The sequence below is a fragment of the Haliotis rubra genome, unplaced genomic scaffold (assembly GCF_003918875.1).
Source record: "Haliotis rubra isolate DU_JTF1 unplaced genomic scaffold, ASM391887v1 Scf132, whole genome shotgun sequence".
Classification (NCBI taxonomy): domain Eukaryota; kingdom Metazoa; phylum Mollusca; class Gastropoda; order Lepetellida; family Haliotidae; genus Haliotis; species Haliotis rubra.
This window is the reverse complement of record NW_025765248.1, coordinates 1,625,053-1,649,311: the sequence shown is the minus strand read 5'-3', so window position 1 is coordinate 1,649,311 and position 24,259 is coordinate 1,625,053. Positions and strand designations below refer to the sequence as shown.

General features: G+C 42.4%; 1 protein-coding gene and 1 long non-coding RNA gene across 2 annotated transcripts in view; one reads left to right on the top strand and one right to left on the bottom strand.

Moving 5' to 3' along the window:
• The window catches only part of LOC124267565, a 25,198-nt gene extending 9,185 nt beyond the window's left edge, over positions 1-16,013 (top strand). Inside the window, exons 2-4 of the mRNA XM_046702513.1 lie at positions 10,114-10,325; positions 12,280-13,807; positions 14,706-16,013. Coding sequence (XP_046558469.1) covers positions 10,114-10,325; positions 12,280-13,807; positions 14,706-14,959 — 1,994 coding nt within the window. The 3' untranslated portion in view covers positions 14,960-16,013. The remainder of the gene's footprint in view (positions 1-10,113; positions 10,326-12,279; positions 13,808-14,705) is intronic.
• On the bottom strand, positions 7,551-24,259 carry LOC124267566. Its single transcript, XR_006896063.1, has 3 exons — positions 23,371-24,259; positions 15,180-15,186; positions 7,551-7,565 (listed from the first exon to the last, which is right to left on the bottom strand). It is a non-coding gene; the product is annotated as an uncharacterized LOC124267566 (long non-coding RNA).

The following is a 24,259-nucleotide window of genomic DNA, read 5'->3' as shown; positions in this document are numbered from 1 at the left end:
CACGCGACCAGGTGCCGGGGTACATTTGTGTGCAGGACATTATATAACAAAAATGGTTATATGAACAATATGGTACATTTACCGTAAATTGTTCACGTTAAACCTTAGTGGCTTAAAGGCACAATGTCACACCACATTTCTCTAAAAATAAATAATGCATTTCTCTTAATATTACTAACTATCAGCCCTCAGGGAAGCTACCATATAATTTATTAAAAAACAATTTACGTATTTAGATTACAATATTAAATTAAAAAGTTCGAATGAATTAATGCAACGTTGCGTTAAATCGACTCTCGCGCCATCGACCGGTCGAACATTATTTCAAGGTAGGTAGATAAGGTTTTAGGGCGACAACGTTATTTATCTTTTTTTTAATTATTATTTCAAGCGAATCCCATTGAGTTATGTCCCTTGGGGCGCTCTTTACGAATATCCTATGCATAACTTGTGATTGAAACCAGTTCGGCAAACACCGACAACACCGCGTGCGACAGTTTTCAATGTACGGAGCAACCGTTTACATTCCATATATGGCAAGTTTTCTCTGTTTTGAAGCTGTTCGCCTCGTAGTTTCAATTATCGATTTCAGGCAAGTCGTAAGGGATAACAAGTCCTTTATTGCATCAGTAGGAAGCTAAAGTAAGTGTATATGCCCCAATATATATAATATAGGCCAAAATTGTCGAAAATGTGTGACATTGTGCCTTTAACCGTTATCCTGGCATAATGATGTATTTGATACTTGTCTTAAACTGTGTCATGTATGAGTGTTTACGGTATAGTATGTGTGACAATAGTGTTTTATGTTTGGAAGCAATATTAGTATCAATGCAATGGTGGTTTGTTTATTGTCTAACGCCTTTCTTAGCAATATTCCTGAAAAAGTACACTGGTCCGTAAACCAAATCTGGACCAGACAATCTAGTGACTGAAATCGCGATTATATAAATGAATTAAGTCACCGAGTCTGACTATTCAATCCCGTTACAAGTCAAAACATTGATTACATAACATTCTCGTTTCCTGCTGACTGGGTTCCGTTCAGCCTATTGCGCAACTTAGTACAATAACCTGTCCATAATTTTGGTTTGGACTGGGTTTTTTTCGTGAAGTTGTTTTGTTTAAAAACAACAACAAGAAATCAAATTATTTCAAACACGCACCTTCTAATCCTTGCAAACACGTCGTGCAGCGTGCTCTGACAAACGGCGTGGTAATCTCAAAACGAGGCTCGGCCGCAAGAAAAGTTTGGCGGTCTTGTACGACCTTGATATTATATCAGATCACATTGTACGTTACAAAAATACTCTTAATAAGCGCAAAGAACACATAACAGGTGTAACTAGTCAGCAAGATGAATTGTGAATCACTGTAAGACCTCTTCAAACAGAGGCAGTCTGTGACGTCTTAGTTAACATCATGCTGCCTAAACCTCGTCATAAAATATAGAAGTACGATTTTTTTAAAAGTTTAATGTTAAGTTCATTTGTAAATACCATTTTCTCATGAAACAAGGAATTGGAATTTCGTGTAACCATAGTTGCTAGTAGTGTCTCTTTTCACTTTCACACGAGAAACTTCGCATCGGCTGAAAAGTAGTCTTTGTCTGAATTGGTTCATGAGACTCATGTTTCGGTTTGTAGCGATGTAATCCATACGATGTAATCACTATATTGTCCCCGCCGTGATATTGCCGGAATATTGCTAAAAACGGCGTAAAACCATACTCAGTCAGTCAGTCAGTCAGTCACTATATTGTGGTGCCTTGATGCGTCAGGCAAAAGGTCAAGGTCACCAGATATAAAAAAAAACATAAGAAAACGTAGCAGCATCTATTTGTATTCAAGGCTAAGTTTGGCTTAATTGGTGCCATCTATAGAGTGTATTATGTGGACCCAGATGCTACAACCTACTTGACCCCGCGAAAGAACATCGTTCATTTAGTTACGTTTCACATTGCCTCACAACCCGTGAAGGTCCGGGGTAGAATATTGATCTTCAGTAACCCATGCTTGTCGTAAGAGGCGACTAACGGGATCGGGTGGCCAGGCTCGCTGACTCGGTTGACACATGTCATCGGTTCCCAATTGCGCAGATCGATGATCATGCTGTTGATCACTGGGGTGTCTGGTCCAGACTCGATTATTTACAGACCGCCGCGATATAGCTGGAATATTGCTGAGTGCGGCGTAAAACTAAACTCACTCACTCACTCACATTGCCTCAAAGATCTCACTAGGGTACCAGAATAGACGATAGCTCAGTAGATAACACTATGGTGACACTACGGTGGCAATATAGACAATGCTGTCGTGACACTACAGATATTGTGGCAGTTTAGTCAACACTGATGGTGTCACGACACACAACACTTCGGTGATACTAAACAAACACTTCGGTAGCTCTTAAGATAACACTATTATGACACTACAGATAACACTATGGTGGCAGCGTAGTCAACACTTATAGTATAACGCCGGCACTACACATGACACTACGGTGGCACTGTAGATAACAATAGGGTGACGCTATATACCGTGGCACTATTGTAGCAATACACATTGCGGTGGCACTAGAGACAACACTACGGAGGTAGCGTAAACACAACTATAGCTAAATGCCACCCAAAGAAGACAACTACAGCTACAACTACAACTACGGTAACATACTATACAGCGTGAGTGCAGCGGAACTGTAAAACTTTTATTAATCAATTGACCGCCTCCGTGGTGTAGTTGTTAGAGCGTCCGCCCGGAGCGGAAGGTCCCGGGTTTGATCCCCGACCGCGTCATACCAAAAGACGTTAAAATATGGTACTTGTTGGTCCCTGCCTGCGCTCGGCATTAATGGGTACAACAAAGACTGGTCGGCTCAGAGTCAGTATAATGTGTCTGAGTGGGGTATTCATGCTTCACTGCGGCATGGTATCTCAGTGGGCTAGCACTATTAAACCAGCTTCAATCTGGGCTAGTACAAGCAGCCACACATACACATACACACGCATGCACGTCGTCATATGAGCGAAATATTCTCAAGCACGACGTTAAACCCAATTTCACCTCACCTCTATTAATCAATTAAATGTTCTTACTATTTACATAAGGGGCGGTGCGGTAGCCTTGTGGTTAAGGTGTTCGCTCGTTACGCCGAAGACCCGGGTTCGATTCCCCAATTGGGCACAATGTGTGAAGGCCATTTCTGGTGTCCCCCGCCGTGATATTGCTGGAATATTGCTAAAAGCGGCGTAAAACTACACTGACTCACTCACTCTCACAACATAAAACAATGTCCCACTCCAACAACAAATCTGATAACCGGAAACCTACGCATGTGTTCACAAACGACATGGGTTTCTTCGATGCTGGAGAGATGTGTTATGCTGTGATGTGACATGCGACCTCAGTCAGTGGGACTGTTGCCACTACTCGATTGTCGATGGTAATAAGATATTCGATTTCTCACTGTATTTATCGGCAGTCCCATCAATCAGGCAACACTGACAGTTCCTATAATAGATGCTACTATTTGATGTTCTCACCTTGGGCTGACCCCACTTTGTTGACGACAAACTGTCCTTTAGCCGCTTCTTGTTGGCTTGTCCACTCAGCTGGTCAAGCAAAACGATCGCCGATCATCTGTGCGAAACTGAGTTTCTGACAAAGGAGGAAACTTATATTCATGAAAACATATTTTTTTAAGTTTCGAAAACACAAAATCTAAACAACTTGTCCATTGGGCGTGAATATTTTTTTTACTCAAAACTCTTGTTTTTTAGTTTGCAATTCAATGAAATTGTGTCTACATGTATCCTGACATAAGTCAACCTATGTAACGTAATTCAGCGAAGATATAGCGTTATTGGGATACCTCGACTATGGCTAACGAATTTCCTTTGTTCAAAACATGGGACGCGTGTCTACAAGTATCACGACGCACAATTGAACTTATTTTAACTTAATTCGGGTAATTCATAGCGTTATTAAAATATCTCTCCCATGGGAAAAACATTTAGCAGAACGCTCCTGATTCTGTTGATATGAAGAACGAACAGAAACCGTTATTTCAGTTACACGATTTCTTTCCACCATAGTAAGGGGTGCATGATCACATTGGGTATGTGGGTCAGAGTGTGCGTGTATGTGTTGCCTATGTGGACATTAGGGCTTCATCAACTCCCTGAACTGAAAATATGTACAGAAAAAGACAATTATTGAATTATCTTCATAACATTTGTAAAAAAGGAACATATATTCTCTACATTTACCAAAACTATAGTAATTTAGTCAGGCTAATCATAATAGTGAGAGGTGAGTTCTAGTTTTAGCAATATTCCAGCAATATCAAGGCTGGTGACAAAAGAAAATGACCATGAGTAGAATCGAAACCGGGTCTTCGGCATGACGAGCAAACGCTTTTATCACTGCGCTACCCAACCGCCCCTATAGTATTGCATGAGTTGCATGTATTTATATGACAGACTGGGCTTCTGGGTGTAAGCTGGTGGTAGGAAATGGTCAGATTTCTGCTTTAATTAATGAACTTGAGAGAACTCCCATCTGCTTCAGACATGTCTGTCTCTCTGGCCAAGTGGTCCTATGCTCACACAGTGCACAGGCAACCAGTAGCGCAAATAGGGTTGCGCAACAAAGAGAAAATGACCGGTCTTCCTATGTGTTCGCGCGCATAGAGGAAGACTTGTCCTTTTCTCTTTGTTGCGCAACCCTATTTGCGCCACAGTTTGCCTGTGCTCAGTGACATCGGCCGGCTAGTCCACGACCCTTCCACATACTGCAGTCTGGCGTGATTTTACGGAGATACGATACCCTAGTTCTTTGATATCTATTCATTACGGAGAGCAGTTGGTTACCACCACCGATGATTCTGAGATGAATTACGGTTCCCCCCGTGCCCGTGGTACTCTTTGAACACATATATGGAAGATCTAGCGGTAACTCTGAACTAACAATCCAACAATGCAGACCCACTAAGCTCGGTATCGGTGTTAAGTATGATATAAGACGCTTCAAATCGCACCTGCTTTGATGTCTGCAGCCACGTGCATCCAACAATGGCGGAGCATGACAGCTGCCGAGATACCAAAGCAAGGACGAGCAGTTAATGTCGCAAGTCAAACCCAGAGTAAACACACCCGGTTATGGGAAAAGTTCAGCGTTTGCAATGTCTTTGAATGCAAACGAGAACTGGATAGTTTTCTAAACAGTAAATAACGCTGGCTGACCCGGGTGCAGGGAGACATGTAGTCTGGATGATTTGGCATGCATGACAAGGGGTAGTTTTGAAGAGTCCTTTGTGAGGAAGTCGTGTGAGGTTTATTGCCACCTTATAACAGTATTTCAGAAACTCCCAGGTTGCATTTTTATGTTGGAAAAATGAGAAGCCTTAGATGGTGCAAGCTTTGTAAACCCCCGAGACCGAGTATTTACTCCAGAGCCAAAGTTCAGAGTCTAGCTGAATCTGACATTAGTTTCCAGCACCTGAAGGTAAGGCGGGGGTCCGTTTGCCTCCGATAACAAGAAAGGCACAATCACCGTTGTCTCGATCTGCCTTATGACGTGTATGTAAAGTTCAAAATATATGTTAGTCTGACTTTTTTTTACAAAAAACGGTTAACCAAACGCACCCGAAACATTAATATGGACTGGACATAAGCACCAGGACCAGCTTAGATATTCTCTGTTACTTTGTAGTACTTAACAAACCATAGTGCTAATTCCACGTATACAAGATGGTATTCGAAAAGAACATATTTCAGAGTTGTCAGCATTAGGTCAAAGGTCCTACAATGTTTTGTCGCCATTTTATAAAGTCACAATCTGTACTCATGAGAGGAGTCGAACCCTTGTCTCTTGCACTTACGAGTGGAGGCATCACCCACTAGACTAACAATAACCAATACTGTGTTAACATCCAAGCAATCTGGTTGAGCTTGTCTCCTCTACATGGCCTCCATATGTAGAATCAAGAAAGTTCAGTTCTTCTCGATGTGAGTGAATCATACCCCAATGTCAAGGCCAAGCTTACGAAATTGAGCCAATGCGTGATCGTGTCAGGGAAAGTAGGTACATCAAAAACAGACAGGTGGCGCAAACCCAGAAACTGATAATGTTTCCCCCACAACTGGTGCTCTGACATTTCCGAAAGATCGACTAGCGGACGCGAATGTTGCACAACACTTGTCCTAGACACCGTTTGCTCTCTGCTCCATATACCTGCATCCTGACCCTGTGTTTTCCAACAAACGTACATATGCTAGAACGCGCTCAATCTGCCTGATACATATCGTCTACAGACACCACCTGGGACCAGTTGTTGGGGAAATATCGCAGGAAGATTGATCTTTTACCAACGTCTGCTTGAAAGAGGTCATATCAACATGGCTACCCCAGGTGCATGGCGGGACGTCTGGGTCGGCGTGTTCGTTAGGATAAACCGGTATAGCATTGTGCTGTTGAACTGTCATCGCAGTACACTATACATTGTTACATCTGGTCGAGAGACTGGGAATCGAGATAATGGGAAAACATCCCCCAATTAACAATATTTGTGAAGATATTCAACACGTGCGCAGCCTCGTTCCTGTGTATGTAACACAACGCATAACAGATTTACACCCAATCAGCTGCATTTCAGACCTGCCCAAACAACATCTGATCGTCATCTTACAACAGTTGATGGTATTTTTCTTCTCTCTATAACACGCCCACCGAGATCTTCCCTTAGGTTGGAATACTGACCAAGTGAGGATGGAAAGGAAACGGCAACACCACGACCACAGTATTACAACAACACAGCAATATCTCATCACTGTAGCTGACAACACAGCAATATTTCATCACTGTAGCTGACAACACAGCAATATCTCATCACTGTAGCTGACAACACGGCAATATCACATCACTGTAGCTGACAACACAGCAATATCTCATCACTGTAGCTGACAACACAGCAATATCTCATCACTGTAGCTGACAACACATCAATATCTCATCACTGTAGCTGACAACACGGCAATATCTCATCACTGTAGCTGACAACACAGCAATATCTCATCACTGTAGCTGACAACACAGCAATATCTCATCACTGTAGCTGACAACACAGCAATATCTCATCACTGTAGCTGACAACACAGCAATATCTCATCACTGTAGCTGACAACACAGCAATATCTCATCACTGTAGCTGACAACACAGCAATATCTCATCACTGTAGCTGACAACACAGCAATATCTCATCACTGTAGCTGACAACACAGCAATATCAGTAGCTGACAACACAGCAATATCTCATCACTGTAGCTGACAACACAGCAATATCTCATCACTGTAGCTGACAACACAGCAATATCTCATCACTGTAGCTGACAACACAGCAATATCTCATCACTGTAGCTGACAACACAGCAATATCTCATCACTGTAGCTGACAACACAGCAATATCTCATCACTGTAGCTGACAACACAGCAATATCTCATCACTGTAGCTGACAACACAGCAATATCTCATCACTGTAGCTGACAACACATCAATGTCTCATCACTGTGGCTGACACAGTAGCTGACAACACAGCAATATCTCATCACTGTAGCTGACAACACAGCAATATCTCATCACTGTAGCTGACAACACAGCAATATCTCATCACTGTAGCTGACAACACAGCAATATCTCATCACTGTAGCTGACAACACAGCAATATCTCATCACTGTAGCTGACAACACAGCAATATCTCATCACTGTAGCTGACAACACAGCAATATCTCATCACTGTAGCTGACAACACAGCAATATCTCATCACTGTAGCTGACAACACAGCAATATCTCATCACTGTAGCTGACAACACAGCAATATCTCATCACTGTAGCTGACAACACAGCAATATCTCATCACTGTAGCTGACAACACAGCAATATCTCATCACTGTAGCTGACAACATGACAATATCATCATCACTGTAGCTGATCAACACAGCAATATCTCATCACTGTAGCTGACAACACAGCAATATCTCATCACTGTAGCTGACAAAACAGCAATATCTCATCACTGTAGCTGACAACACAGCAATATCTCATCACTGTAGCCGACAAACAGCAATATCTCATCACTGTAGCTGACAACACAGCAATATCTCATCACAGTAGCTGACAACACAGCAATATCTCATCACTGTAGCTGACAACACAGCAATATCTCATCACTTTAGCTGACAACATAGCAATATCTCATCACTTTAGCTGACAACACAGCAATATCTCATCACTGTAGCTGACAACACAGGAGTATAGGAGTACACATCAACCACGAAAAAACAACACAATATCAAATCACGTTAGCAACCCCACGACAATTACAACAGCAATATCTCATCCATGTTGTTTACAACACAGGACTATCACATCAAACGAGGCAACATCATGAAATAACAACACAGAAATATCACATCACATGAACAACACATCGACAATAACAACACAGAAATATCACATCACTTGAACAACACATCAACGATAACAACACAGAAATATCACATCACTTGAAAAACATATCGACAATAACAACACAGAAATATCACATCACTTGAACAACACATCGACAATAACAACACTGACATATCACATCACTTGAACAACACATCGACAATAACAACACAGCAATATCACATCACTTAAACAACACATCGACAATAACAACACAGAAATATCACATCACTTAAACAACACATCGACAATAACAACACAGAAATATCTCATCACTTGAACAACACATCGACAATAACAACACAGAAATATCACATCACATGAACAACACATCGACAATAACAACACAGAAATATCACATCACTTGAACAACACATCGACAATAACAACACAGAAATATCACATCACTTGAACAACACATCGACAATAACAACACAGAAATATCACATCACTTGAACAACACATCGACAATAACAACACAGAAATATCACATCACTTGAACAACACATCGACAATAACAACACAGAAATATCACATCACTTAAACAACACATCGACAATAACAACACAGAAATATCACATCACTTGAACAACACATCGACAATAACAACACAGAAATATCACATCACTTGAACAACACATCGACAATAACAACACAGAAATATCACATCACTTGAACAACACATCGACAATAACAACACAGAAATATCACATCACTTGAACAACACATCGACAATAACAACACAGCAATATCACATCACTTGAACAACACATCGACAATAACAACACAGAAATATCACATATCTTTAGCTAAAAACATGGCAATAACACATCAACCATTGATCGGTGTTATTTAATAGCAATAAAGAAAGGCAATAAAGAAAGAGAGGCATCATGACTGGGATCTATAGAATAATCGTCCAAGACAATGTAGCAATTGGCATCATTTGTGCAAGATTTGCAATTTTACTGTAAAAACAGGGATATAGCTGCTGCTTCACGGGGTGTCTGGCCTTGAGTACAGACATGGGGTAGCGTATATTCTGGTATTGGGGATATTAACTAGTCTTGAAATATTTAATCAACGACACAAAAGCCTGTGGTAGAGACTTGTTGATTTCACTCTAAGCACTTTTCAAAAATACACTTCTCGCAGAAGTAGTATCATGGCCCGTCTCTGGAAAACTAGGAGGTCATTGTTATATGCAGTCTAAACACTCAAACCTGGAACTAATCTCACGAGAGACATTTAGATGTGTACATTTCTCAATGTGTAAACAGGCGTTTACTGAGCATGACAACGCTGACGTGAGGTCCGCTGTTAATCATATTCTGTACTTTCTGCTAAATAAGGGGGAATATATAGGACAACATATGACAGGCAGACATACACGTAGAACGGATGCTGTTCTGATACCGCGGGCGGTGGGTTGGTTTTGTGGTTGAAGCGGTGGCTTGTCACGCCCAGGGCGCAGGTTCGAGTCCTCCAATGCAACATAAAAGCCCATTCCCGTGCAATAAACGAAAAAGCTACTAGAAAGTCTCGCTTGCTGGAAAGAAATTTTTGTTTACGTATTATACTAATTCTTAGAACTATTTTTTCAGGTTTGACTCATGGGCGGACGTATAAGATGTGGTCTGCGGGTGAGCTGGCTTCCCATGCAGTTAAGAAATTTGTTGAAGAAAGAAGCACGTTGTTACTGGACAGGCAGGTGCAAGGATACAATGACACGTTCGATATATTCACCGCTGCGCCACTCCGAGGTGGGGTGGGGCGGACATCGTCAAGAATCTTCGCTGATGGTAAACATTCAAAGGTATAACATCACTATGAACCATGCAATCTTCTGTACAGAGCGACAGTAACACTACACAATCTTAACTCCCATACTGTAACATAGACACATAACAGCCTTCGAAATTCACGTTAGGCAGTTAGCATGACTACTTTTTGTGTGGCCTAAGTGTTGACTTAAATCCTGTTATCAAGCCTCATGTAAGAATGTCGAGTTTTGATTGGTTCACGTGACTCTGATAAAATACCTTGTTGGTTCATGCAGGAAGCTGGAGTACTGTAAGTTCCCCATGATCCTCATTGAGGTGGCCCAGCCTTAGTTGCTGGTGCTACATAACTCGTGTTTTAATAGTATTAAATTTTCTATAATAATTGACGTATGTGTTGAGTAATATAGTTTGATAACTGAAATTGTTCGTTTCACCTAAACGGTGATTCTTAATTACTTTTTCACTGTCCTTTGATGCCAGACATATAGTCTTTTTACCCTGTTCTCATTGCGATGTGGCTGCAATATTGCCGATGCGATGTGAAATTTTAACTCACTCATTCACTAATTCTTGCTAAGGACAAGTGAAAAATCCGATGATGGTACTCTTTGACGAGAGATTTTGAGTGCTATATTTGATGCAATTTTGATGTATTTTAAGACACCGGGTCCCAGTCCACAAAGCGTTCGTAGCGTTACGACCTGTCGTAACTCTGTAGTTTATCGTAGGCTTACGAATGTCGTAGCGCAACGAACATTTTGTGGATTGGGACCCAGTGAACTAAGTCTATAACGAACGAACTTATAACGAACTAACGGATAAAACGAATTGTTGGTCCCAGCTATTTGCTGTGTATTTTGGTCGAAACGGTTATAACGCACTGCGGATATAGCGAACTAAACTCGGTACCTTTGAGTTCGTGATAACCGTAGTTTAGTGCTGTGAACAATTTTGTGTTGTTTAAGCAGGATTAGCTACAAACTCTAAGGACTGGTGAAACATTGTTTACAGTTATCCTCTGGATAGCTCCAAAGGCTGTATGGCATCCGTGTGGATGCACAATCCAGCTAATGCTCTTCCGGAGCGTGAAGATCCGGGTTAGAATTGATCATCAGCAACCCATGCTTGTCGTAAGAGGCGACTAACGGGATCGGGTGGTCAGGCTCGCTGGCTTGGTTGACACATGCCATCGGTTCCCAATTACGTAGATCGATGCTCATGCTATTGAACACTGGATTGTCTGGTCCAGACTCGATTATTTACAGACCACTGCCATATAGCCGGAATATTGCTGAGTGCGGCGTAAAACTAAACACACTCACTCACTAATGCTCTTCCGTTGTAATAATAACCATCGTTGTCGCTACAAGATTATTGCATACCTATAGCCACGAGCGAGCGTTAGTGCCAGCCTACTGAGATACCATCCCTGAGGTTTAACGTAATAGACGTAGTATCAGACATAGTATACTTTCCTTGAGCCAGTCCTTGAGTGCCAGCCAGGGTAACAACAAGTACAGCCTTTTAACCACTGTAATATGAGGTACACACCTCCTTCATCTGCTGCATGAAAGCTAGCAAGCAGAAAGTAGTATGTCTCACAGTCCCTGAACCACATTATTTCCCCGACTGCTTAGACCTTTCTGCAATGCAAAAGCCCTAAATGAAGCAAGTCTAGATTCCCAGCTGACTGGGCCTCCTTTTCAATTTAAAATAAAAATACTGTATATTCAGAGACTATGCGTTAGTCTAAACAGTATATTCTTACTCCTTCATCAGCTGCATAAAGGTTAGGATGCAGAGAGATATAGAAGTACATTTGGAAAAAAGGTTGAAAGACAAAGTGACGAAGGTGGACACTTCTCGTGGGATGACAGTAGCTAATTGGCGCTTTTAAACATTTTCCCATTTATGTGTATCACTTCTAAACGCCATCCAAAGATGTTTGAGTAGCACCGTTTGACTCGTGCTCTATGCATATTACAGATATCCTTCCTGGTGAAGATCATCCCGAGTCCTGACTGGTTTGTCGGCGTGGATGGACTCGATCTGTGCCGCAATGGCCGCTGGAGGAGGAAGGTGTACGCCCATCTCCGCCCAATGGACGCCGGAACTGACAAAGGTCTCACCTACACGTCCCCAAACTGGCCCTCACACCCGCCACAGAGGATATTCGAGATTACACCCAGCTACCCCGACCACCCAGCTAGTTCCTTCTTCTACCCTGACAGGAATAGGCTACCCCGGATAGCTCATGCGATTCTGGAGAAGGTCACGGAATACCAGCAACAAGGCCGGGCCACGGATGTTAAGTACAACTCCATGCCTAGTATGGTTGTTGAGAGGCAGCCACATGAACTGTCCCACAAATCCTGGGCGCCGAAAGAGGCGGGCGCAGAGGAGATCGCCATCAACACCAAGATCGATCAGGCTCTGAAGGAGAAGTTAGAGAAAGATATCCAGAACAGGCTGAAGACATCACCAAGGCGTACCTTCTTCCTTCAGAGGATGGTGAGAAAGGGAGGACATGTCCTGGCTGATCAGAGCTCGGAAGAAGTTGATGAAGAGGTTGATGAACAGGGGCCTCACGTTGGAACAAGGCATGGAGATACTGAGGTGAAGGCTGAGGAGTCTTATCTCACAAGGAGAGATCCATATGTCGATGTCTCAACGACGTCGGAAACTCCACCAACACCAGCTGAAACAACTACGCAGACGTACCGTCTAGTTGGTAATGTTAATTCACTGACAAGGGAGCATGGGCTTGAGACGGTAAGAAACACAATGGAAGAGGAAGAGGACAACGACTCTGAAGAAGCTGCTAAGTCTGAACTGATGCTGCAGCCGACGTATCTGATGTCGAAAGGGTCAGACGAAGGAGGAGATGATGTCAGCGTTGAACAAGACAGTCAGAAAATGGGCAGTGTAATAGGTGAAGAATCTGAAGAACCTAATAGTGACACACAAGACGCCAGTGCCCAGATCCATGAGAAAAGACATCAGTATTATACCGGAAGTCCGATAGAGCAAAATTCAGATCGGGGTCACTCTTACAATATTGATCAAGATGTTGATGAAAGGTCGACAGCGAGACCTATTGTTTATGATCATACCATCGATACGCAGGTTGAAGAAGACGTTGATAAAGACGAGGACGTTGTCCCGGACTACGCCGCAGCATACTCGGCCGGAAGGGTTAAGGCGGGCGCCACACAGGGTTACCGGGACGACAAACACATCGAAGACGTGGACGTCATCCAGAGCAGTCAAACTGAAAAACCCTACAGGCAACAACGTCCATACACTCGGACACCACTAGTTAACAGGCAGGTGGACAGCGACGTTGACAACAACTCTCCTACCTATGTCCGTGGCGGCGCCAATGACGTCGAGAAAGATACGTGGGGTGAAAGTCGTGGTGACAACGTCGAGAAAGAGACGGACCAGAGCAAGGCTTTAGAAACACTGGGCATCTTCCGGCCAAACTCTCCATTGAGGGGCAGGAAAACAGATGGTGAGTCTATCTCATCCAATGTATTTGTCAAATATTTTGTCATATTCAATATAACTCTGCCTTACAATGTCATGTATGTCGGTATAGCTTGGGATAATATCAATGTAATCAAAAGTAGATGTTTTACTTCGATACAAATGAATGCACCCGTGAAGGTCCGGGTTAGAACTGGTCCTCAGTAACCCATGCTTGTCGTAAGAGGCGACTAACGGGATCAGGTAGTCAGGCTCGCTCACTTGGTTGACACATGTATCCAAATTGCGTAGATCGATGTTCATGCTGTTGATCACCGGATTGTATGGTCCAGATTCGATTATTTACAGATCGCCAACATATAACAGTAATATTGTTGAGTGCGGCGTTAAAGAACCAACAAAATCGAAAAAAATAAACAGAAAAATCGATTCAGTGCCTCTCTGCCTGAAGATCTATGGACATGTCGCGTAACCATGGTAATTCAACCAAAAACACAACTGCCTTCATATTCGTATCTCTGTCACAAGGACAGTTCCAAAATGAAAATAAATAAAACAACATAAAAGCAATAAATTAATACAAATGAAACTTATGTTATCCAGGTTTTTATGTTAAAGGTCCTCAGTATGACTAAAGCCAGTTATATAACGATAGACTTAGCTATTTGCAAACTGAACACGCTAAACGCACTAATCACTACACCAACATTGAGTGAGGTGTATCATACCATATTGACAGGGAATTGTGATGTCCTCATGATATTCCTCAGAGGGGAGGTAGCAGCTTCAAGGTACAAGTGTACAGATCTGAGTTCGATTCCAAATACACGTATTGGTACAGTGAAGTCGATCCTCTGTATGACTTGAATATGGAGTTAAACCTTACTGAATGAATGTTATAATCATGTGTTTTTATCTTTCAGAACAATTAGACTGTTTGGTCACTGAATGGTCACCTTGGAGCTCGTGCAGTTTAACCTGTGGGTTTGGCGTTAGTACAAGGACGCGTCAGGTGACACAGCACGCTCGCAATGGCGGCTTGAACTGTCCAAGGCTTAGCGTTGAAAAAATATGTGGCAGCATGAGAACGTGTAAATGGAACTATTTCAACAGCTTGTTCAACAAGAACCGAGGCCTACGTCGACGGCGGAGAAGAAGGAGACACCATCGTGGCTGAAGACACGTAAGCAAGATCTGAACGAGAGCTGGTTATGATTACCATGGAAACCGTAGTTTCCATCTTTGGTATGCGCGACGTCGTGTTCAGCGTTGTTGACGTAACAAACGTGTCAAAGTTCACAGGAACACTGAGACATCTGAAGGAGCGAGGAAGCTGATGCGGTGCCGGAGCGACATCCGCATGTAGAATAGAAGCATTCTGTTTCACATCACAAGACAAGCCATCTTCATTTTCACCGGAAGACGAGGAAGTTCACTTCCGGTTGTTGTACTTCCGGTTGCTTCTTGGAAACACGTGTCATCCCCACTGAGGCGATTAAGATATTTGAAGCACAAATGAAAGTCAGAAAAACATACCCAGATTTCTTTGAACGATATTTGAACTCTATAGACTGATGTACAGCCAAAAGGCAACGTAAAGGCATAAAGTATATGTACTTTCTAAATAGACATGAAGCTCTTCGTCAAGAAAGGTCATGTGATACACCAAACGCCACATTATCGTTGATATCCTTAAGGAATATTAGATCACGTTGTACATAGTTCCAACTATACATGCTACCGATAATACGTGTATTTTAATCTAGACCGATTCGGTGGTTCAGACGATGTTGATAAATTCAGAAACACTGAAGTTCACAAGCTTGGCAAAACACTGATTATCTGGTTTCATTGAGGTTACGCCATAGATTGTTTTTATAGTTTTGTAGAAAAAAATACAATGAAAAGCACCGTAAATGCCAAATATGACATGAGGCGAAGGTCCGTCCAACGTTACCCTCTGTGAGGGATTAATCGTGCATCGGTCGGTTGCTACAGGAATGTACTGTGCGAGGCATCTAGAAGCGTTTAACGCTATACCTATCCATCACACCATGGACCTAGAGGTAGACGTGTGAGCCACCGAGCGACAGTGGTAGATTATATAGTATGTATATATGGCATAGAACATAGAGAAAAAGCACTTTGTTTTGTACATATTGGGTGAATCAATCTTTTGCATAATTTTTGTACAATTTTCATACTTGAATAAAAGACTTCTTGTTACCGCTTACACGACTGGTGTGTTTTACTGGAATGGTGTTAAATGGGTTCAACGCCCCCTTAATTGGGATTTCAGGGATTTCAGTGGGAGGCAAACATTTTTTGAGGCAGGTAGATGACGACTATGACTAAAGTTGGCATGCCAAGGATCAATATCAGTGTGAATCTTGGGTTCGAACGTACGATGAGTGGTTCAGGACAAATGTTGATAGTGTGTTGTGAAAATGACCGATATGTACCAGTGTCTGTTTAAACATGGTGCAGGGAAAGTTTTGGCACATGGTTTAGAGGCAGTTGTTGGACATGGTACATGATCTGTTGGAGGACATGGAACATGGTCTGTTGTAAGACATGGTACATGGTCTGCTGTTGGACATGGTACACGGTCTGTTTGAGGACATGCCACAGGGCCTGTTGGAGGACATGGTGCAGGGTCTATTGTAGGACATAGTACATGGTCTGTTGGAGGACATGGCCCAGGGCCTGTTGGAGAACATGGTACAGGGTCTGTTGTAGGACATGGAACAGGGTCTGTTGTAGGACATGGTACATGGTCTGCTGTTGGACATGGTAGATGGTCTGCTGTTGGACATGGTACATGATCTGTTGTAGGACATGGTACATGGTCTGCTGTTGGACATGGTACATGGTCTGTTTGAGGACAGGACACAGGGCCTGTTGGAGAACATGGTACAGGGTCTGTTGTAGGACATAGTACATGATCTGTTGGAGGACATGGCTCAGGGACTATTGGAGAACATGGTACATGGTCTGTTGGAGGACATGGTACATGGTCTGTTGTAGGACATGGTACATGGTCTGTTGTAGGACATGGTACATGGTCTGTTGTAGGACATGGTACATGGTCTGTTGTAGGACATGGAACATGGTCTGTTGTAGGACATGGTACATGGTCTGTTGTAGGACATGGTACATGGTCTGTTGGAGGACATGGTACATGGTCTGTTGGAGGACACATGATGGTCTGTTGTCTGTTGGACATGGTACATGGTCTGTTGGAGGACATGGTACATGGTCTGTTGTAGGACATGGCACATGATCTGTTGGAGGACATGGAACATGGTCTGTTGTAGGGCATGGTACATGGTCTGTTGGAGGACATGGAACATGGTCTGTTGTAGGACATGGTACATGATCTGTTGGAGGACATGGAACATGGTCTGTTGTAGGACATGGTACATGGTCTGTTGGAGGACATGGTACATGGTCTGTTGTAGGGACATGGTACATGGTCTGTTGGAGGACATGGAACATGGTCTGTTGTAGGACATGGTACATGGTCTGTTGTAGGACATGGTACATGGTCTGTTGGAGGACATGGTACATGGTCTGTTGTAGGACATGGTACATGATCTGTTGGAGGACATGGAACATGGTCTGTTGGAGGACATGGCACATGGTCTGTTGTAGGGCATGGTACATGATCTGTTGGAGGACATGGAACATGGTCTGTTGTAGGAAATGGTACGTGGTCTGTTGTAGGGCATGGTACATGATCTGTTGGAGGACATGGAACATGGTCTGTTGTAGGACATGGTACATAAACTGTTGTAGGGCATGGTACATGGTACATGGTCTGTTGGAAGACATGGTACATGGTCTGTTGTAGGACATGGTACATGATCTGTTGGAGGACATGGAACATGGTCTGTTGTAGGAAATGGTACGTGGTCTGTTGTAGGGCATGGTACATCATCTGTTGGAGGACATGGAACATGGTCTGTTGTAGGACCAAGTACAGAGTCTTTTGTTTTATTTGTTTGTTGTTTAAAGCAGCAGTCAGCAATATTCCAGCTATAAATCCAGCTGCAAATCGAGGTTAAGACAAGCATAATCAACAGCATGAGCAACGAACTACGCAATGGGATACGATGACATGTGTCAACCAAGTCAGCGAGCCTGACCAACCGATCCCGTTAGTCGCCTCTTGAGACAAGCTTTGGTTGTTGAAGACAATTCTAACACGGATCTTCCGGGTGTAAGACATGGTGCAGAATCGTTTGTATAATATTGAACAGTGTCCTTTGTGGTACATGGTACAAGGTCTGTTGTAGGACATGGTACAGGGCCTGCTGTAGAACATGGAACAGTGCGCCTTATGGCTTGAAGGTGTAGGGTCTGCTTTACGGCATAGTAAATGGTAAGACATGGGGCAGTGTTTCTTATAAGATATGATACAGTGTATGTTGTAGAATATGGTGCATGACTGTTCCAGGACAGGATACAGAAACACTCAAAGCAAATGGTACAAGAACTGTTGCAAGATATGACTCAGAAATCATCAGAGGCTGCCAAATTACATGATACATGCCGCCGTGTAATATGATACGTATTTGTACAATGTCTGCTGTAGTGTTATTGGTCACGGTTGTTTGACGTTTAAAGCCTCGCTCGGCAAAAGTTCAGCTGTATGACCGCTGTCTGAAAATATCGAGTTGGACCAGACAATCCAGTGACTGACATCACGAGCATCGATTTTGCGCAATTGGGACACAATGGCATGCATCGGTTTGCATTATGACATACTGCAAGACGTCTTTGCTTTGTGGTGTGTTATTATTTAATGTTTTAATCCAATTATGCTGAAGATAATGCCGCATGACCAATACCGGCATAATCCAAATATTCTCAGACGATATCCAGACTCGTTGCCGTTTTCACACCATTCTTCCTGAAGGAGGAAGCAATGTCATGCTGCCATCAGGCTAAATCTACCATCACACTGGATGTATAAAATCTGCTAACTGATTACAACCAAACCCAGAACACAGTTTGGAACATTCTCGCATGACACGAATTGTTCACAGGTCATTCACAATGCACCCAGAATAGAAACTTTACAAATCCACTTAGAGTATGTAAATATTACAGGTAGGAAATAGTATTTTAAAAGCTTTTCAGCTGTTACAAGGTTGAGTACTTGTCACTGGTTGGTATAACCGAAATGTTAACTATTTCCCGACCCAACGGACCTGCCGTTGTGGGTGTCGTCGCTGTTTGTGTAGACAACGTGTTGTTGTGGAGGAAGCCGCACATGTAACATTTCACAGACGCCATGGGCGTTTAGTGTAAAACTGTTTTCCACATAGCTACTTCACAACAAAACGAGTCCGCTACCCTCCAACCTCCTGTGCCTAGTTGTGCGCAGTCACTGGAAGATGGCTCGAGATTTGTTTGTGGATCTCACTACAGAAAGGGCAGAAAGTGACCTTTCGAAACAGCGTATAGGGTCCCCCTTTAATCTCCGGCTTGAAAACACGACTTGAAAGTGGCGACCACGTGTACAGTGGCGACATACTGGTATGAACAGGATGCGTAATATAACCTGTTGCCAGGTTCAGACAATGAAGCAATTATTTCTATACGTGTAATTACTTATTTCACCCTCAGAGAAAAAGGTCCGTGTTGAAGCTCCTTGATGTCGGAGCATTTGGTGAATAATTCATGTGTTGTCTCTGCGATACGGTTTGTTGTCTGATGTATCTTAAACTGCGGTGCGTAGTTGCAGATGTTTGGAGTAATCAGCGTGAGTTTTACGCCGCTTTAAGCAATATTCTAGCAATATCACAGTGGGGGACACCAGAAATGGGCTTCACACATTGTACACATTTGACGAAATGAACCCGGGTTTTCGGCGTGACGAGCGAACGATTAAACCACAAGGCTACCCTCATCCCCAAAACTCCCCCATAGGTTTCTGATGTGTTCATGGGAGACGTAGAGATGTGAAGTAGGAAATATTAGGGCAGTGGCAGTATAGTTTTTTGTTGAAAAGATTTGTTTACTTTGAACGTAGAACATCTTCTAGAGTGCTATGTTCCGTAAGACATGAACTTTATTGGTGTTGTTAATTCCTACCTTGAAGAAATGCACCTATTCCAAGAGTTGTTGAGTAATTAAAAGATCCGTATATCACTATCACAAAATCATTGCTAATCAGCGCACGGGTTTGAGGCTGCTAAACAAAGGATCATTACCGGGGTGACTGTGGATTCGAACCGGCAATGAGCAAGTTCTTGTACGGCCAAGGGACACTACTCTGCATGGCGCGGTTTGCAGCGCCACAGATAACGCTCCCTACTGTAAGATAGCACAGGATGTTCCTGTGTTGTTTGTTGGTTTGTTGTTTTACGTCGCACTCAGCAATGTTCCAGCTATATGGCGGCGGTCTGTAAATAATCGAGTCTGGACCAGACACTCCAGTTATCAACAACATGAGCATCGATCTACGCAACTGGGATACGATGACATGTGTCACCCCTACGATCCCGTTAGTACAAGCATTGGTTGCTGAAGACCAATTCTAACCTGGATCTTCACAGGCACCTTCGTGTATAAAATGTACAGTCTCTACACGTACAATAAGGAGTTAATGATGGCTTTAATGTGAGTTAGTGAGGCGGCTTTTATAAGCACTTCGGTATATCAGAGCATGTCAGTCAAGAAACAAGAGAGACCTATGTGGCACAGGTGGAAAGGGTTAATCACTTCAGAAGAACAGGCCAAAAATAATCGCGAATCCAGGACCCTTTCCTAACTCTCACCAAACGAAATATCCTAACGGTGACATATTATCATATCGCAGCAGGAAAACCAGAGTGTTCTATGTCCACTTTTGGTGAACATTGAGTTAGGAAGTTCAGGGTATGTTTACAGCCTATTCTATCTCCAGGCAAAATTTCACCGTGACATATAGCATAGAAAGTGGTTTTACATTCATTAATATGTTTTATCTCCATAAAATAGCACAAATTGCTAGTTCCAGAGTATTCTAAGTGGTTCTCGAACCAATCAGCAAATCCAGTTTGATCACGTGACATGGAGATTATTATCATTATCGACAATATACAAATGGAACATCTGAACATTGCCTATATCTATAATTTATTTAATGTAATTCGTACGCTGTGAAACTAAAACAAGTTAAAACAACAAAAATACAACCTGATTACGGGAGAAATAAGCATATAACAATCGTGCAATAACGATTCAGCTGCATTTCTGATACAACACTTCGGTACTCAAAAAAAGTACAAATATATTTGGCCGAGTGTTCTATCTCCAAGCGTTTTTCTTTAATTTCTTAGCTTTAACACACTTTTGGTTATTTCTAAGTCTTTTTGATAAAACACGTGTGTGCACACTTCCAAAGAATTTGATTGAATAGTTTTGAAAATATTGTTGTTGTAAACTTCAAGATCGATTTTCTCGAAAATAAGTTTTTAGGACACAGAACTCTCTGTTTTTCAGAACATATCCCTCCGTACGAAGACTTCAGGACATATCAGAACTTGCTTCATGTGGTGAGGTGTGCAGAGACTTGCTTCACTCTGTGGTGAGGTGTGCAGAGACTTGCTAGACAGAGACTTGCTTCATATCCCTCCATGTGGTGAGGTGTGCAGAATATGTGGTGAGGTGTGCAGAGACTTGCTCTGTGGTGAGGTGTGCAGAGACTTGCTTCATGTGGTGAGACTTGTGTGGTGAGGTGTGCAGAGACTTGCTTCATGTTGCTTCATGTGTGAGGTGTGCAGAGTGCTTCATGTGGTGAGGTGTGCAGAGACTTGCTTCATGTGGTGAGGTGTGCAGAGCTTCATGTGGTGAGGTGTGCAGAGACTTGCTTCATGTGGTGAGGTGTGCAGAGACTTGCTTCATGTGGTGAGGTGTGCAGAGACTTGCTTCATGCCGGACGTTGTGCTGACGTTTTAATCTGCTGGAGAAAACGTTACATTTATAACTTGGAAAGAGAATGAAAAGACTGACATTTTCCAACAGTTCCAAGGATGGAAATACTGATTGTTCCAATTGAAATCTACCCGTGAAGATCCGGGTCTTCAGTAACCCATGCTTGTTTTAAGAGGCGACTAACGGGATCGGGTCGTCAGGCTCGCTGACTTGGTTGACACGTCATTGTATCCCAATTGCGTAGATTGATGCTCATGATGATCACTGGATTGTCTGGTCCAGGCCCTATTATTTACAGACCACCGCCATATATAGGTTGGCATATTGGAGTGCAGCGTAAAGCAAAATCCAATTGGATTGACGTTTATATTGTTCAGGCTTTAAAAGTGTTTCGGGGACTTTATGCAGTAAGATATCACTTGGCATTTTAACATAGAGGTCTTTTCGGATCCTCCCATGTCAATACCCGTAAGAATCGGTCCTCAGCAACACAAGCCTGTCGTAGGAGGAGACTAACGGATTGGGTGGTCATGCTCGTTGACTTTCATGTGCATGTCATCTTATCCCACCTGTATAGATCGATACCCATGGTGCTGATTACTGGATTGTCTGCTCTGCAACATTCGTCACCACTCGCCCCTTTCCGTAACCAGCTATTCGGCTTGTCCCGGAATAACACGAGTTGGTCACAAATGGCTCTGCAAGTATCCTCGAAGATCCGGGTTAGAATTGGTCTTATACAATACTTGTCATATGAGGCGACTAAAGTTGACACATCATATCTAGGGCTGCCCAATATAACCGGTTTACCGGTATATACCGGTTCAGACATGAAAACGATACGTATTGCGATACGTTGATCGAAAACCGGTATTTTGACATGCATTCGGAAAACTTAGTAATACTCGAAAATCTTCGAATATTTCCGTTTTTTACACCGGAAGCCATGCGTGTGTTGTAAAATGGTGACCCCCAACAACGAACAATTTATTGTGGTGCCAAATACTAGGGCAAAGGCATCGGTAAGGCCGCATTTTGGGTTGAAAACGTTCACGGTAGATGGAACTATTGGTAAGAGGAACGCGGTACGTAAAATATGCAATGGTAAAGTAGTTTTTATTAAAGCTTAATCAGGCATAGTGATTTTGCTTTATAAATCAAGCATTAACGTCCTGCAATATATTGCAATACATATCGCAATACATGCTTTCGCATCGCAATATGAAAATTCTTTGCAATACACACACACCCCACCCCACCCCTTAATCATATCCCAACTCTGTAGATCGATATTCATGTTGTTTATCACTGGATTGTCTTGTCCAGACTCGATTATTTACTGACCACCCTCATAGAGATTGGATGTTGCCGAGTGCAGTGTTAAACAAACCAACAATACAGTCAGATGTTTGTTTTATTGGATGTGATATCATCAGTTTGTGCACAAAGCATCATACATAGATATTACATATGTAATATACAAAATAATATACAGCATTTATTTACAGAATTCCTAATATAGCAGGTGCATATTAACAATGTTCACCACAACATGCCCATTGTGCATGTGCTTGCTTCATCAGCTGGTGTTAAACAGCTGTTCATCTGCTATAAACACTGTATTCAAACAGTGACCATCCACTTCATCAACTGGTGTAATACCACAACATGCCTGACCCTTGTGACAAAAGGTAGCAAGATTATTGTTTGAACATGTAAACTAATATCTGTAGCAGCAATGTCTAGTTCTCACCTGCACATCACAGCAAAAGATAGACCATGACTTATTTATTGCAATCTTAATCAGAGCAGCTCTTGAGGATTTATTACCAGACGAAATGGTTGCAAGCAGTGGTATATAAAGCTCTGGTCACTAGACCACTTAAAGCACAATAAGTCACAATAAGTGATACTTAAAGAACTTATGTCACAGCCAGTACTACAAAGTGCTTGTCACATTCAGTGCCACTTAAGCACTTATCACCTGTGTTACTTCAGCAGATCACAATCAGTGGCACTTAATCAATCATCGCATTGGGAGCTACCTGAACTGCTCAGTACACACAGAGCTTGAGTGCTAGTCGCTATCATTGCTACTCTGAGCACCACTCATCTGCGTACTGATCACAAGAGCGAGTGAGTGAGTATGGTTTTGTGCTGCTTTTAGTAATACCGATCATAAGAACTGTGCTTCCCAACTTGACCTTACATTTTCTACAAAAGAAATAGTTTGACTAGACAGAAAATATGTATTACTCCATTATTAATACAATTGCGAAATAATGAAACGAAATGCTTCACAAATATTGCACTTTTCCCTCACACACTGTGTACACACACTATTGGTAGGAATTCTAGCATGGATGATCAACAGGTCTCCTGTTGACATTGTAGCACAAAATTCTCATCATATTTTTCATTTTTGAAAGGCTTGGGTGAAAACTGTATTTGCGTTGTACAGCATTCTGATTGTTTGTGTTCTTAACATTGTAACAAATCTTAACATTGTTCTTAACATTGTACATCAACTTGCTTCTTTCTGTGAAAAACA